Below are 17,215 nucleotides of genomic sequence, written 5' to 3'. Positions count from 1 at the left end.
AAAACTGCATTCAACGTGCATGAAAATTCTGCTGAATTTTCTCAAGGACTTCTTTTTAAAATAAATAAATCAGCAAAGTGATGTGGTGAAGTGGGAAACTGAATTCAAGAAAGCCAGAATGCGAAAGTGAAATCAACAGATTTGCATATCCCTTGTCAGGAATGTAAGGCATGGTCTTTTCTGACATGCTTCATTGCATTTTTTGAAGTGGGTTGGATCCCTCTTCTTTCTTAAGAATAAATCACTGACTAATATTTATATAACCTTTCCTGCTCCAGTATCTCAGAAATTTATCCCCCAGGAACAAGGAAGTGGGACTTCTCTGTTCGATCGAGGAAGAACCTAGCAAATATTTCCTCTTGGCCTAAACCAACCTGAGGTTGGTGTGTGTGTTTTCCCTCATCCCGGTCTCATCAAGAACCTGCCCACACCTGATAACCAGAGACTATAAAAGTACTCCGAACGTAGCAATATCCACAGCCAGGAGCTGAGCACAGCAGGTGAGGCTTAGCACCTTTTTCTTGCTGCTGAGGACATGGCAATGCCCAGCTTCCCACACATAGGAAGTTAGCCATGTCCATTAATTTCAATGGGTCTACTCTGAGTAGGAGTAACACAGGCGACAAGCCTTGGTCCTATTTATTGCATGTATATTCCACCTTTTCCTCCAAGGAGCTCCAGGTGGTGTATATGGTTTCCCCCCTCCTCAATTAACCCTCACAACAGCCCTGTGAGGTAGGTTAGGCAGGGTGTGGATTGGAACCTTGGTCTCTCCCAAGTCCTAGTCCAGCAGTCAACCACACTGGCTCTCTCCTTTGCCTTCGTTGGAGCGACTTTTGTGGGGTTTTAAAAGAACGTTTTTATTATTTCCCCTACTCAAAACCCACCTGTTCCTCTTTTATTTTGCAGAGATGAAGCGAGCCCTTTCTCTCCTGAGCCTCTTAGTGGCCTATGGATTCCTGCCAGCATCCGACTCTTCCTCAGAAGGTAACACAACAAATCCTGTGACTCTTCCAAGGGTGGGAATATTTCTGGTGGGAAGCTGGAAAAGGAATGTAATCGAATAATTATTTTCCTTTATTTTAATTTCACAATATCTATATACTCCATGATTGCCCACAGCAGCTCACAAAAAGAGTTTTTACAAGTATGTGCGTGGAACTCATTTCTAGGAAGTTGCCTTTGATTTTTCATAAAATCACAGAATTGTAGCTTTGGAAAGGGCCCAAAGGGTCACGTCTTGTAGAGTTCGTGGATTGTTTTGGGGACATGAATTTATGAAAATCTTCGAGGAGATCCATGATTGATTGGGTTGGGGAGGGTGCCTCTCTGAACCCCTTTTTTGTCAAAACCTGGTATGTGGATAGGAACCAACCTCCAAGAGGGCATCTCAGCTTAAGGCCTGTAAATAGCCACTCGCCTTTGGTGAGTTGAAAGTATTTTCAAGGTGACCAGGAAAGGAGATTTTTGTTTTATTTTTTATGTTTGGTCCTGTGGAACAGGCTCTCAGAGTGTGGTGCAAATGATTTGACATACACATTTATGGGAAGGCTGGGCTGGTGAAAAATGCCAGGTGGTGGGGTGGAGAATTTTTTGTAAACTGAATTGGCCAAGATTGTCCTGGATAGTCACTGCATCATGCCATCTGTGTACCTTGCTGCTGAAATTTGATTGCCCTGGTTTGGACTTGGGGGCCCTTTGAGCTGATGTTTTTGGCTCTCTCTTTTACAGCTTTGGCCTCTGAGAAATTGACTGGTCCTGACATTTTATTCAGCATCAACACAGCCAAGAGGTTGGTGGATCAAGCATACAAGTTGTACCGGGAGAGGTGAGCTTCCTTCATGTAAATCTGCATTAAATCTTCCCTCCCCTTTCAGTCATCATTAGTGGAGTACGCCCCTTGGGTATATAAGTACATAGGTAAGGTAAAGGGACCCCTGACCATTAGGTCCAGTCGTGACTGACTCTGGGGTTGCGGCGCTCATCTCGCTTTTTTGGCCGAGGGAGCTGGCGTACAGCTTCCGGGTCATGTGGCCAGCATGACTAAGCCACTTCTGGCGAACCAGAGCAGCGCATGGAAACGCCGTTTACCTTCCTGCCGGAGCGGTACCTATTTATCTACTTGCACTTTGACGTGCTTTCGAACTGCTAGGTTGGCAGGAGTATAAGTACATAAGTACATACAAGTAATCCAATAAATGTAAAATTATGAACAAGACATTACGATTTTTATGAATGGATCCCAAATATCCTTGTATTTATCCATGCACAATCTGCATCTAAAAGCAATCCGTTCATATATTGCCGGAGTTGGCATAGCATCATTAACAACAACGAATTTTAGAAAGAGCATGCAGTGGTACCTTGGTTTTCGAACGTCTCCGTTGATGAACATTTCGGTTTACGAACACGCCTCAGAAGTCAAAGAGTGCAAGATCCTGAGGTCTAGCTGTCAGTTGTTGAGTTTTGGGTTTTTGAACATTTCAGAAGTCAAATGGTCTTTGGGAACGGATTACGTTTGTAAAACTGAGGTACCAATGTAGTTTAAAAAATAAAACTGAAGGGAGCAAAACGGCAACAGCAACCCAGCGAGTAAGGGTCACTGCATAAACTTGCCAGTTGCTGGAAACCACAAGAGAGGAGGGTGATCTTGCATCCTGCTAGTGGGTTTCTGGGTGGCCACCATGAGAACAGGATGCTAGACTAGTTGGGCTATTGGCCTGATCCAGCAAAGCTCTTTTAGGTTCTTAGGTTTGCCATTAGGAAGGCTTGCTGTGACGCTTCTGAGCACTTTCTGCTAAGGTCCCCCGTCTCCCTGCTGCCATCTCCTCTGTGCTTCTCTTTCCAGAGCGAAGGAGAACTTGAGAAACCCCCATCTCACCCCCTCCGACTTCCTGAGACATTTAAAGGAACCGGTGGCGGGGACCAGGACTGCAATCCGGGCGGCGAGTTACATGGAAACAGCATTGGATCTCCTGAGGCAGAAACTGCAGAAGGTCTGGCACCGTCGGTTCAACATCACAGGTATTGTGAATCCCTGGGTTAAAGTTTTAGCACAGTGGTGGTGGTGGTGAACTTTCAGCCTGGTTTAGCCAAGCCACACCCACTTTACCTGAGTCAGGTAAAAGCTGGCCAAAAGGGGGGTTTGAAGGCACTGCTGCTCAGCTGATGGTCGGTGCCTGCAAACCGCTGACTCTTTGCTTGTGCAGCTTGATTTCAATCCAGAATGTGGCAGCTAGACTGGTGACTGGGAGTGGCCGCCGAGATCACATAACACTGGTCTTGAAAGACCTACATTGGCTCCCAGTACATTTCCGAGCACAATTCAAAGTGTTGTTGTTGACCTTTAAAGCCCTAAACGGCCTTGGCCCAGTATACCTGAAGGAGCGTCTCCACCCCCATCGTTCTGCCCGGACGCTGAGGTACAGCGCCGAGGGCCTTCTGGCGGTTCCCTCGTTGTGAGAAGCAAAGCTACAGGGGAACAGGCAGAGGGCCTTCTCGGTAGTGGCACCTGCCCTGTGGAGCGCCCTCCCATCAGATGTCAAAGAGATAAACAACTACCTGACATTCAGAAGACATCTTAAGGCAGCCCTGTTCAGGGAAGTTTTTAATGTGTGACATATTAGTGTATTTTTGGTCTTTGTGGAAGCCGCCCAGAGTGGCTGGGGAAACCCAGCCAGATGGGCGGGGTACAAATAATAAATTATTATTATTATTATTATTATTATTATTATTATTTCAACCACACTGGTAAATGATGCCCTTGTGATGTCAGGTGATTGACAAGTGGGCAGCCTTACCTCTCATACTTGGTGGGGTGGGTTAGACTGCTGAAGGTAGATTCTCATTGAAATTTGCTTCTAAGACAAAAGCCATTGCTTTTCTTCCCCTTATCTTGTTTAGATGTGCTAAGCATCCAGCAGAAAGATATGATCACCAGAGCCACTGGCTGTGACTATCTGATCCGCCCAGTCCGGTGCCCACAAAACAGCCCTTATCGGACCATCACAGGAGAATGCAACAATCGGTAAGGAGGAGCTGGCTGGAGAAGGGTTTTATTGGGGGGGGGTGCAGGCAGGTCAAAGGTTCTCCCTCATCTGAGGGGAAATACCACTCTTACCACTGGTAAGAGCTGGAGAAGTCATCTGGGAACCTGGGCCAAAGGAAGGCGTTGAAGGAAATTAGAAAAAGGACACCAAAATGATCAAGGGCATGGAGTGGCTTCCTTGTGAAAAAAGGTTGTGGTGTTTGGGATTTATTAGTTTAGAGAAAAGGCAAGTAAGAGATGACATGGTAGGAGTTCATAAAGTCATGCGTGGCATGGAGACAGCAGACAGAAGAAAGATTTTTCTCCCTCCCTCATAATACTAGAACTCACAGCCCTTCCATAAATATGACCGTTGGAGGATTTTCTTTTATCTGTCCTGAATCTCCCAACATTCATTGGAAGTCCATGATTTCTAGGGTCACGAGAGATGGCAAAAAGCTTTTCTCTCCCCACTCTCCCCATGCAGATCCTCATCTCTCAGAGCAGGCATTTAAATATGTCTCTTAATATGTTCATCATAACTGCCCAGAACTTTGCTGCTACGCCACATTCAGAGGTGGACAGAAATGGTGCGTGGCTAAGTTCTGGCCTGCATGTGATTTCGAGGAGTGCAGATCAGCTCACCTTGGACTGGGATTTGCAAAGGTTAATCCCTCGAAGCAGGCCTGCCTCCAGAAGAGCCTTCATGCATGGGGCAGAGTTCCAAACTAATGCGCTTCTCCCCCCGCTCTAGGAAGCACCCTCATTTTGGTATGTCTAACCATGGCTATGCCCGCTGGCTCCCAGCAGAGTATGAGGATGGTGTGTCTCTTCCCAAGGGTCTCATCCAGGGCCAGCTTTATCATGGACACCCCCTCCCACTGGTAAGAGCTGGAGAAGTTATCCTGGGATCCTGGGACAAATTGTAGAGAAACAGCTGTGTTGGGGGTGGGTTCAAAGAGGCGGCAGAGGTGGTGGACCAATCATTCGGGGTTTCTAGGGGGACAGCATGGTGTCTGTCACCACATGGACAACCCCTATAGGAGGAGATTACTCTCATTTGATACAGCAAATCCCTGCACACTCACCGAAATGAGATATTCTGCTTCTAGGCAATTTGAAGTTTGAGCCAATCACTTTTTAAAAATAAATACAGCTTTCATCGATTTATCGTAAACATATCTACGAACTAAGACATAACCATACAGATTATAACAAAAACCATACACAGGGCATATTCCGTACAAAAAACAAATGACTGAGACGCAGCTTTTAAGACCAGTCTATATAGTCCAATCAGGACGCGGGTGGCGCTGTGGGTTAAACCACAGAGCCTAGGACTTGCCGATCAGAAGGTCGGCGGTTGGAATCCCCATGACGGGGTGAGCTCCCGTTGCTCGGTCCCTGCTCCTGCCAACCTAGCAGTTCGAAAGCACGTCAAAGTGCAAGTAGATAAATAGGTACCGCTCTGGCAGGAAGGTAAACGGCATTTCCATTCGCTGCTCTGGTTCGCCAGAAGCAGCTTAGTCATGCTGGCCACATGACCCGGAAGCTGTACGCCGGCTCCCTCGGCCAATAAAGCGAGATGAGCACCGCAACCCCAGAGTCGGTCACGACTGGACCTAACGGTCAGGGGTCCCTTTATACAGTCCAACCACAAAGAGGAGTGAGTTGTGGGAGGAGCGCGTGTACAACTCTCCTTATCTATATAATAAGAAAATGGGGACCAGTCTGTGTCAAAACTGTCTGATTTGGCTTTGCCCCAGACGATGCATTGATGTCTGGCCAGGCATTCAGATAAAGCAATGGAATTGAATAGGAATTTTTGATGCTTCCCCATGTCGGGCTATTACCAACATGGCTTCTAATAGTAACTAGTTTTTTAGAAATTGAATTCCGTCCCCACTATACAATGACCCAAAAGTCTTATTCACGTGCCCTTCAAACCCTCTAATGCACTTCTTGGCAGTGGCAGTGCCACATGTTTGTGTCTGTGTGTTGTTGTTGCTTGCACATTGCTTACAGTTCCTCTTCTGGCTTCCCCTTTTGGAGCCAGAGCACTTAGCATTGAGGCTATGCAAATTGAACACTCTGCATCATTTCCTCCGGTGGCCCTTGGGTGCTCCACCATAGGTGCGGCAGGTATCCAACGAGATCATCGCCACCCCCAATGAGAAGATCACAGACGACCAGGAGCGCTCGCTGGCGTTCATGCACTGGGGCCAGTGGGTCGACCATGACATGGACTTAGCCCCCATGACTGAAACCAGCATCCAGAACCAGGATGTCCACTGTGACACCAGCTGCAACTACGCGCCCCCCTGCTTCCCGATTAAGGTAATGGAAAATTCGGTGTTAAGAAATTCTTAGGGTGAGACAGGTGTATGTGTTTTGCTGGGGTGGGATGGAGTCAGGTCTTTTGCAGGCCCTCTGTCCCCTTTGAACTATTAGCTCCCAGCAGCCTTTGACAACATGACACCTTCCAGGTGTGTAGGACTACAACTCCCATCAGCTGGCTCGACTGTGATCCCATGAGCCCCAGCATTGTACAGGCATTCTGGCTGATGAGAGCTGCAGTCTGAAATATCTGGGTTACCAGGTGGCTCTTGACACATAGCAAAGTGCACATTGAAAATGTTGGAAGGTTCAGGACAGATAGGGAAAAGTCCTTCTTCACGCAGCGTGGTGGTTAAACTGCGGAACTCCATCCCACCTGAGACAGTGACAGCCATCAAACTGGATGGCTTTAAAAGAGGATTTCACAAATTCATGGAGGGAGAGGGCTATTGATGGCGACTAGCCATGATGGTGATACTCTGCCTACAAAGTTGGAGACATTAATGCTTCTGTGTATCAGGTGCTAGAAACCACAGGAAGGGAGAGTGCTGCTCTTGTGTTCAAATCCTGCTAGCGGCCTTCCCTTGGGGACATCTGGTTGGCCACTGTGAGAACAGAATGCTGGATGAGATGGGCCATTGGCCTGATCCAGCAGCCTCTTCTTGTGATCTTACACGCTCTTATCGGGTGTTTCCAAGAGTGGCCCACAAACTGCATTTGCCCACTAGCAGATTTATGCCAGGGGGCTGAGTAGGCTGAGTTTTTTTTAAATATCTAGCAGAGCCCATGGGGAGAGGAGAAATGTGCAGCTGCTTGCATGGGAGGAACAGTTCCCTGGTCGTCATATTGGCCAATGCCTGTAACATCACCTACCACCCTCCCACAATACTTGGATCAGTGGTAACATTTTCTTTTTTTAAAAAAACTTGTTGGGAGTGTGATTATTTTTCTTTCTGTCTTCTGGAATCTAAAAAAACAAAACAAAACTTGGGCCAGTCACTGTCCCTGCACCTAACCTACTGCACAGGATTATTGTGGGGATTAATGAAGAAGGGAGAACCATGTCTACTAACTTCTGCTTCTTGGAGGTATAGATGCAATAAATAAAAAACAAATGAATTGTGGGATTGTTTCCTGCAGATTCCACCTGGAGACCCGCGGATTACAAAGCCAGGCGTCTGCATGCCTTTCATCCGGACCACCCCTGTTTGCAACCCCACGACGTTCATCCGCGAGCAGCTCAATTCCATCACGTCCTTTCTGGATGCCAGCATGGTGTATGGGAGTGAGGAGCCTTTGGCAAGAAGCCTCCGGAACCAAAGCAACTCTCTGGGTTTAATGGCGCTCAACCAGAACTTCACAGACGCTGGTTTGGGCCTCCTTCCTTTCGAGAGCAATTCAAACAGCATCTGCCTCTACACAAACAGAACTGCCAACATCCCATGTTTCAATGCAGGTATGTCTTTCCACCAGGGCATGGTCAGCAGCTGCCAGTCAGTGTAAACAGTAGTACTCTAGGTGACCAATGATAAAGTAACTTCCTATGTTCTGATGGATCGGGGCATCAAGTGTTAGGCCAAATGCACACCATATGTTTAAAGCACTATGATACCACTTTAAACAGTCATGAATTTCCTCCCCCAAAGGATCCTGGGAAGTGTAGTTTATTAAGGGTGCTGAGAGTTGTTAGGAGACCCCTCTTCCCCTGTCAGAGCTGTAATTCCCAGGGTTTCCCCGTGAAGAGGGATTGATTATTGACTCTGCCTGCCATTGGCTCTGGCACCACCTGCTGTTGGGCTCGCTGCCTTCTGCCCTACCAGTCTCCATGTGGCTTCACACAGCAATAAAAGAGTGTTAATTCAATCCGCTTGAAATTAGAGGGATGGTTTCTTTAATTTTGCAGGGGATAAACGTGTCACTGAAAATCTGGGGCTGACAGCTCTCCACACCCTCTTTGTCCGGGAGCATAACCGATTGGCCAGGGAGCTGAAGGCGCTGAACCCCCACTGGGATGGGGAAAAGATCTATCAGGAAGTTCGGAAGATTATTGGGGCAGTGAATCAGGTATGGTGACAAATGGGCTCTTCCTTCCGGCTTCATTCAAAAGAGAGTTTCACTCTAACTTCATTCATGCCTTCAGGGAAGGTGCGAGGGAGGAATTTAATTCAGCTCACATTTAGAGACAAACTCACAGAATTTGCACTTTCTGCAAGAATGTTCAAACCAAATCCTTTGCATTTCTCCAAATTTCACAGTGCAGTTCTCCAGCCAAGTGATGGGTACAAAAATGCATATTTTGGGGTAAAGTGTGCATTAAAAGGGAAATATTGGAGAAAATAACAAAAAAAGTTAACTCATTGGGAAAGCAAGAGTATCCTGAGAAGAATTGGAAACCCCATGACCTTGAAGAAGCCAACAGCTGTAGAAAAAGGCACTGTCCCTTTAACTGCCAAGGAGGCAGGACCTCCAGGCACTTAGGGGGCAGGGCCTCTAGCCAGCGACTACCTGGCCGGGCAGGACCTTTGCTAAGACAACTCCGATGCCTGGGCTTAGCAGTGCTGTCCATGGTGCTGAACCCCCACCCCAGTCGCTCTCCAAGGTCCTGAGCTGTTTGGAGGAAAGGGCTGGATGTACAGTACGGTTGCATCTTAACGCGAAACACCCCTCATGGCTAGTGGATGAGGGGGAGAGAGACAGAATCCCTTGTGCTTCCAGATCCTGTGCGCCAAGTGAGTCAGAGAACTTAAAAGCTCGTCAGGTAACACAAACAGGCCCATTGCGAAAAGCTCTCTGCCTTGCTGGGATTGAACTTGGATGATTTCAACCAGCCTGCCTTCAACCACATTGGGTTGAAATAGCACAAGTTAAATGTGTGTAAGATGTGGTTGTACTGCATATGTAAAAATCATGCCTGAGATGTAACTCCAGTTGCTCATATGAGTCCCATCTTAGCCTGACCTCGGTTGTCTTCCCTCGTGTAAGCTCCTGGAGTTCAGGGACTCTCTTTGTTTCCCTTCAAACTTTGTATAGTGGCCACTAAACACCCATAGCCACACACTTGCACACACACACATTGTGTTCATTTGTATACAATTTAAAAAAAATAAAAGAATAAAAATATTAATGCTTGTGAAAACTTAAAGCTGGACAGAAGCTATGTCTTAATTAGAGGACAATTTGCAATCTGGGAGGCTAGGGTGGTTTAATTAATTGTTGTTATTTAAGTTTGAAATCAATAAAACATATTTTAAAAACCAAAAAAATAACAGTGGAGTCTTCCCTGGTTTGGTTGCAGGTGATCACCTTCAGAGACTACCTGCCCCTTGTCTTGGGCAATGAGATGAACAAGCAGTTGCCTTTGTACAAAGGCTACAATGACTCTGAGGACCCCACTGTCTCAAATGTGTTCTCCCTGGCCTTCCGGTTTGGACACGGTTCTGTTCCCCCATTTGTGCCCCGCCTGGACCAAAACTTCAAGCCCCTTGTCCCATATTCCAATGTCCTTCTTCATCTCACCTTCTCTGCTTCATGGAGAATCGTAATGGAAGGTAATGCTTTTGTTCCTTGTCCTGTGGGGTTCTTGGGCTATCTGGGAAACAGAAATCTCCTGGGAACAAAGTAAGGGCAAACACAGGTCACAGCACAGCCTAAAAGACCAAGGGTGGGCTTTTATGACGAACTTTCTATAGAAGGTTGCTCCAAGCTGGAAAGTGTGCAGAAGAGGGCAGACAAGATGATGATGGGCCTGGAAACCAAACCTTGTGTGGAACAAGTTGAGGGAGCTGGGTATATTTAGCCTGGAAAAGAGAAGACTGAGAGGAGATATGATAGCCATCTTCAAATATCTGAAGGGTTGTTGCGTGGAAGATGGAGCAAGCTTGTTTTCTGCTTCTCCAGAGGGGACCAATGGAGTCAAATTGCAAAAAGGATATTCCGACGAAACAAGTTTCTGATGGTAAGAGGTGTTTGATGATTTTGAAGGTGGAAAAACTGTCCCCTTTCCATTAAAAAATAAAAATAAAAGGACACCCTAAACCTTGGGTTGAGTGTTCCTCATCTTCAGGGCCACCACTACCTTTCTTTTCCAGGTGGCATTGACCCTCTTCTCCGTGGCCTCCTGGCTGACCATGCCAAGCTGATGAAGCAGAACCAGATGATGGTGGAGGAGCTCCAGGATCGACTCTTTGAGCAGCTTGAGCTCATCGGCCTTGATCTGGCATCCCTGAACCTCCAGCGGGGGAGAGACCATGGCCTGCCAGGTAGGAGAGCCTGTCCTGAAGTTTTTGACCCTGTCCATGGTTTCTTGTGCTAAACAGTGAGTGAAGAGATCCAGGGTGGCTTGGTGAGGAGGAGAGTCAACAGGAGACTTAGGATTGCAATGTCTTTACAGAGATAGGAGTTGGGTGATTCCCAAGAAACCAGAGGCCTTTCTGTTAGGTATAATTGGACCGAAGGAATTGTTTAATTTGTTTATGTATGCTATGACGGGGGCAAGATTGTCCACGCACACAAATGGAAAGAAGAGGAAGCCCCAATGAAAGAAGAATGAAGATGATGGAATATTATGAGATGGCTAGACTAGCTGTGAGAATTAAAGAACAGAATGAAGAATGAATTTTTTTTTATTGAAGAATGGAAGTATTTTGTAGCATATTTGAAAAAAAATATCATGGTTATGTTAAAATGTATGCAGGATTTGAAGTACAGCAGCAGATAAGAAGTGGTAGTTTAATAATTTATAATCAACACCGTATTTTTCCATATGTAAGACGACCTTTTTTCTGAAAATTCTTAATGATAAATTGAGGGTCGTCTTATACACGGGTTAATATGCTGAGCAAGAGAGAGCCGGTGCTGCAGCAGTAGCAGGGAAATGTTGGAGAGGAGGCTGTTTACTCACTCTTCCCAGCTTAGGAAGAGTATTTGGTGAGTGTCAGTATGTGGTGTATTACTGCACCAGTTCCGTCAGCCAGAATGGAGGATCGTCGAAAAGCTGCTCAGTGGCTCAGCAAACTTACAAAAGAAGCTCAACAATTGTTGAGGGCTCTGAAAAATAGGGGTTGTCTTATACATGGGGTCATGTTATACACGGAAAAATACAGTATATAATGGGTAAAATATAAGCAATATACCAGCTTTATAAAGAAAGAAAAGAACATAATGGAAGGGTGGATGGGAAGTCAGCGGATATGAAATAAATGATCTGATGTTTGTTTAAAAGAATTTGTGAAATTTGAAAAGCTAATTTTAAAAAAAGTTTTTTAAAAAGGAGTTGAGTAGGCTGCAAGTTGAGCAGATTGGGGGGGGGGGGATAGCCTAAGATGTCCAAATCCATAAGCACATTTGAAGAAATAATGTCTTGAAGTGTTTAAAATCCCCCGTTAATATGAAGTGCATTTCCATTGCAAATGTATTATACAATCTGGGGAAATCCTCGATCTCCAAATACACTTCATTCGTATTAGTGATCTCAGCAATTTATACACTTTTGTTGAACGATTCTAAGACAGATGCTTGATAAATGCATTCTAGCTTCAGAACAATCACCATACCATTTGATGTAAAAAATTGGTTCCCTTCAGTGGGTTGCACTGTGCCACACTGTGGTCAGTCACAAATACATCCTTGTAGCAATACTGTCAGTACTGCGGAAGAACGTTTGACCACCTTTCCATTACAACAATGCACTGGTCCTCAACAGGTGGCTCAGGACTGGAGGTCCAGTCTCAGGATAGTCCTCGCAGAGATGCCACTGCCGTTTTGTTTTGTGAAGAGAAGCAGCCCTCCTCCTGCTTGAAGCTGGAACAGACGCTGTTGGAAAGCTGTTTCTCCTTCAGTTATTTGTCTGGTGGCAGTAGTTGAGGAGGAGGGCAGGCTGGCTGGCAAAGGCCCTGCCTGTGGAAAGGAGGTGGCTAAGCAGCTGAGAGGAAATGGGTGTGTGGATTCGCTCCCTGTCCCCGTCCTCTCCCTGCTCAATAGTCAGTGCAGACCATAATGAGCTGGATGAAGCATGGGTCTGATTTTTTGGAAGGCCCATGTTCCTAAGGAAGGCAATTCTTCTGAAATCCCCCCTTCTTTACCCCAGTCTCCTCTTTCTCCCATGGCACTTGGCTGCTCTGCTTCCCATTAATCCATCCTCCAGCCAGACTAACAGCCCTTCCCTGCTTCCACCAGGGTACAATGCCTGGAGGCGGTTCTGCGGCCTATCAGAGCCCAGCGATGAGACTGAGCTCGCTGCCGTAATGGGCAATTCCCAGCTGGCAAAGAAGTTCATCGACCTTTACGGCACACCAGAGAACATTGACATCTGGATTGGGGCCATGGCTGAGCCCTTCGTCCCCTATGGAAGGGTCGGGCCCCTCCTGGCGTGCCTCATTGGGACCCAGTTCCGGAAAACCCGGGACGGAGACAGGTGAGCTACTTGCCCTCTGAGGATCTAATTTCTCTTTGTGACAGCTTTGTGACAGAGCTTGGGGCATAATTAGAACCCAGGTTCCCTTTTTAGGGAAGGGGATCTGCGAGGAGCAAGGAGGATGGTGGCCATTTTCTTGCAGGGCGCAGTGTGCCATTCTAGGAGTGCTGCAATCGACACAAGATAATATCACCAAGGCAACTATCTGTAAACAAACAATAAATGTCCATAAAAATGGTAAAAGTAGTTCCTTTCCTAAATAGTTTCTATCTTGAACAATAGCAAAAACAGTAAATAAAGAGCTCACTTGTGATATACCAGTGGTTCAGTGCTTGGCTGTCATTCCAGTAATCCGACGTTTCGTTGCTAAAGAGCCTAGTCATCAAGCTTTGTAGTAAATAATATACAAGAGAAGACAGTATGTAAATGACTTAAAGCAGGGATATATCTATCCCCATCTGCATGTTTCCATCAGGAGGAGCATAGAAAGAGGACAATGTCCTTCAATTTGTTAAACCTGGTTTAGTCTTTATTCCTGCATTTGTTATTCTTCAAGATAAAAGCTATTTTGGAAAGAGAAGAAAGGAGCACTGAACCATTGATATATTACAGGTGAGCTTTTTATTCACTGTATTTGTTTCAGGGCCAAACTGAGGGGGACAAGACTGAGAAGGAATGATGGGGACCACCACCCCTTCTCCCGAAGCTTCCAGAGAAGAGGAAGGCAGTATTGAATTACAGCAGTGGTTTGAGGAAGGTCACAGCTCAGAGACAGGCGAACAGAAGAGTTGGGAGGTGTTGGGAGAAGAGAAGGGGGAGACAGAGCAGCCAGCTGACACGTTATCACTGGAGAGCATTTCTGGCCCCCCTTCTCCCAGAACATGCCATTCATTGCAAGAGCAAAGGTCTCAGAGGCAATTAGCCCCTGGGGGGCACCGTAAGCGGAAGTGCTGTTGTTAGGAAGGGAGCAGGGAGGCGTTCAGTTGGAGCAGCGCCATTAACGGGAGATAGACTGCATTCCTTTGTCTCTCACTGTGACGAGTAAACAAATTAGTAAGAACTCTTCTTTGTTTTTCTCTGCTTCTTGCTGCCACCATGGGAGGGATAGAATTCCCCGAAGCCTAACAGTTCGCTATTGTTTAAGATAAAAAATATTTAGGGAAAGAAGCTGCTTTTGCCATTTTTATGGGCGTTTATTGTTTGTTTACAGATAGTTGCCTTGGTGATATTATCCTGTGCTGATTGCAGAAGGCATTGTATCATCACCCTGTTCATTGTTTCATTCTAGGAGTGCTGGCATTGTTGGTACTTGACAAGGGCCCTCTATTGATCCCCAGAAACCCCCCAATTCTGTTCCTCCTTAGGATTGATAAGAAGCTGCCTTATGGTGCGACCTATCTACTTCAGTGTTTGCTACTGGTAGCAATGCTCCCATCAGCCCCAGCCTCGTACAGCCACACTGGCTGGGGCTGATGGGAGTTGGAGTCCAGCAGCATCAGGAGGGCACCAAGATGGCAAAGGATGCTCTAAGCATCTGGCTGGCTGCTGTAGGAAACTAGGTGTGAGACAATGGGGCCTTTGGGCTCTTCTTGGGATCTCAGATAATGTTAGTGAAAACAGTTAAAAATACCAGAAGTCAAAAAACGTAGCAGGTGCATGGAAAGATTTCAAGGGGTGAGAGTCACATTTCTTCCTTGCCAACCTCAGAGTGGTGTGGGGTACATACCAGTGTTAAATAAGGCCAGAGGCAAAAGTGGTTGGAGACAGTGGGTGTGAATTTAACCTTTGTACAGTAGGCTACGCCGCAGCCATGCAAAATCCAGAGGCTTCTGCATGTGCTCGTCTCCATCCTCCACCCAGGCAAACAATCCAGGCATTCTCAGAGTTTGAGGATGAGACTCAGTCAGTTAAAATCCCTCCAGGGAGATGTAAAGCGGGGCATGACCTAGGAGCACCCTGAGAGCCAGAGAGAGAGGTCTAGAGGTGCACATCTGGCCTGTTGGCTGAGGACTGCCCACCTGTGATTTAAACCAGTGGTTCCCAAAGTGAGCAGTACCACCCCCTGCAGGGTGGCAGGATTCCCTAAGAAGGAAGGGGGCGGCAGGAGGGCATTGGAGGTGCAAATAACTAACCGATTTGGAAAAGCTGGTATCACTGGTTCAAGTTGGTCAGTTTTGTTGAATGAATTGAACTCAATGGTTTTAACTGGATTTTAAGTAAATGTGCAATTAATTGTTACTGTTTTGAACTTCATTGTGTTATTATCTTATTTATAGTGGGGCACACAAACCACTACAGTGGTACCTCTAGATACGAACGGGATCCGTTCGTATCTAGAAGCAAACATAACTAGCAACGGCACGTGCTTTTCGTCGCTTCTGCGCATGCGCGTGACATAATTTTGAGCGTCTGTGCATGCGCAAGGGGCAAAACCCAGAGGTTCTGTTACTTCTGGGTTGCCGCGGTGCGCAACTCAAACGCACTCAACCCGAAGTGCATTCAACCCGAGGTATGTCTGTATTATGAATAACGATTTTTATAGGGTAGGGGGCGCTGGGGGGTGAGCTTGTGGAATAAAGCAGGAAGTAGCCCCCAAAGGTTTGGGAGCTGCTGGTTTAAAGGATAAAACCTGGAAGCGTTCGCTCAAATGAAACTGTCTTCTAGCATTGCTCACGTTAGAATACAGCCCTTGTTACCAATTAGACGGGGTTTGACGTCCCAGGACAAATGTCAACCAACCTCTTCCTCTGCCCTTTCCTCCTTGCTTGTTGCAGATTCTGGTGGGAGAATCCCGGGGTGTTCACCCCCTGGCAGCGGCGGGTTCTGAGCGGCGCCTCACTCTCCCGCATCATTTGTGACAACACCCACATCCAGGAGGTGCCCCACGATGTTTTCAAGATGAACCACTACCCGAGCGATTTCGTGAAATGCCGCGAAATTGGAGGACTGGATTTGTCTGCTTGGAAAGAATAGACTGGCAGCAACATGGGGAAGTTTTGGGGTGGGTGGGTTGAGACATTGCAAACCTGCCAGAATGCCAGAAAGTTAATGTGAGCTGGGACTCAGCCCTGCGGGTATCACAACCACTCCAGAATGCATAGTGACCTTCTTCAGGTCACAGAGTGATGAAAACTGACCTGTCTCCTGAGCGAGACTCCCAGTTGGGTTGGAGTTCAGATCCTGTAGATAGTGAATCATAGCATTGTTCAGTTGGCAGGGACTCCAAGGTTCATCCAGTCCAAACCCTTGCAATGTTGGAATAACAGCTGAAGCACCCCTGGCAGATGACCATCCAACCTCTGTTTAAAAAGCTGTAGTGAAGGACCTTTGTAGTCCACTGCCACAAACTCTCAAAATGCCTCTTTGCCATCCCTGGACCAAAATCTGGGATTCATCTCTGCCATTCATATTTCCTGACATTCTGGGAAGGTGGTTTGGGCTCTGGGATGAAGGAAGGTCAGTTTGAGGTGGCTATTTGGGGTAGATTGGGGCTAAATCCAGCAATGACCATCCAAGGATTTGTGACACTCACATCTGCCCTTGGGATGTGAAAACAGCACAACCAGCCAGATATTTTAATTAAGCAAAATATCACAAAATAGCAAGGTAGGGTTTTTTTTGTTCTTTAGAGTTCTTGACTAGGCAGAACTCAGAATCTGAACGCTTGCGCGCCCTTTTGCAACATTGTTGTTTGGCCTAGTGAAGTATTGCCCTGTGGATTTTCTGATGGAATGAGCCGTTCATCCGACTTTAAAATTTGCTCTTTTCTCTTTCCTTTACATATTGTCACATAGCTGGATTTCGAAAGCTATGTGCAACACATATTCTGATTTCATTTCAGTGATTGTATAGGCACTAACCGGGAGGTGTATTTATTTTTTAATGATGGAGTTGTGAGACTTATCTGATCAATACTAATAAAAAAAATACCCCAGATAAATACATGAAACTGTAATCTGTGTCTCCAGGGTGACTGGTGCCCCTTGGGCGGAAGGCAGGGAGCCCAACAGTAGGTGGCGCCAGAGCCAATGGCAGGTGCAGCTGACTAATTCTAGGCTTATCTTCATCTTCCTACTCTCTGCTAAGTTCTATGAAGGCAACACTGAGACTAATCAGATGATAGTCAGTGGCACCTTCTGGGCTGGTTGTAACAAGGCAGGCAGATGGGGGTGGGGGTGTTGGCCAAGGGGAGACCGAGGTGGTGGGGCAGTGCCCCACTTGCCTTAATGTACAATCCTCTACTGCTGTGCTTTCTGAACAAAGAAACACAGGAAGCTGCTAATGGCTCCAGACCCATAAGAACACAATAAGAGCCTGCTGGATCAGGCCAATGGCTCATCTAGTCCATCAGGTTTGTTCTCCTCAAGGAGGCTTGCCTGGCAAAATCATTATACATCTTTAGGTTGTTGTCAGGCAATAGCTTTCCTCTATAAACAGGC

At 46.6% G+C, this 17,215-nt stretch overlaps 1 protein-coding gene across 1 annotated transcript; it reads left to right on the top strand.

Moving 5' to 3' along the window:
* Positions 1-389: 389 nt before the first annotated feature.
* LOC308464584 (myeloperoxidase-like) lies at positions 390-16,708 on the top strand. The gene is made up of 13 exons (XM_080984010.1): positions 390-500; positions 910-987; positions 1,732-1,828; positions 2,849-3,024; positions 3,904-4,027; positions 4,782-4,911; positions 6,161-6,364; positions 7,505-7,820; positions 8,268-8,428; positions 9,660-9,912; positions 10,453-10,623; positions 12,539-12,776; positions 15,551-16,708. Exons 2-13 carry the CDS (start codon positions 912-914, stop codon positions 15,747-15,749), a joined length of 2,145 nt encoding a protein of 714 aa, XP_080840136.1. The 5' UTR covers positions 390-500; positions 910-911; the 3' UTR covers positions 15,750-16,708.
* Positions 16,709-17,215: the final 507 nt, after the last annotated feature.

The sequence above is a fragment of the Podarcis pityusensis genome (genome assembly GCF_964106645.2).
Source record: "Podarcis pityusensis genome assembly, chromosome: 15".
In the NCBI taxonomy this organism is placed as follows: domain Eukaryota; kingdom Metazoa; phylum Chordata; class Lepidosauria; order Squamata; family Lacertidae; genus Podarcis; species Podarcis pityusensis.
Note: the sequence above shows the minus strand (reverse complement) of the source record. Positions and strands in the feature narration are given on the sequence as shown.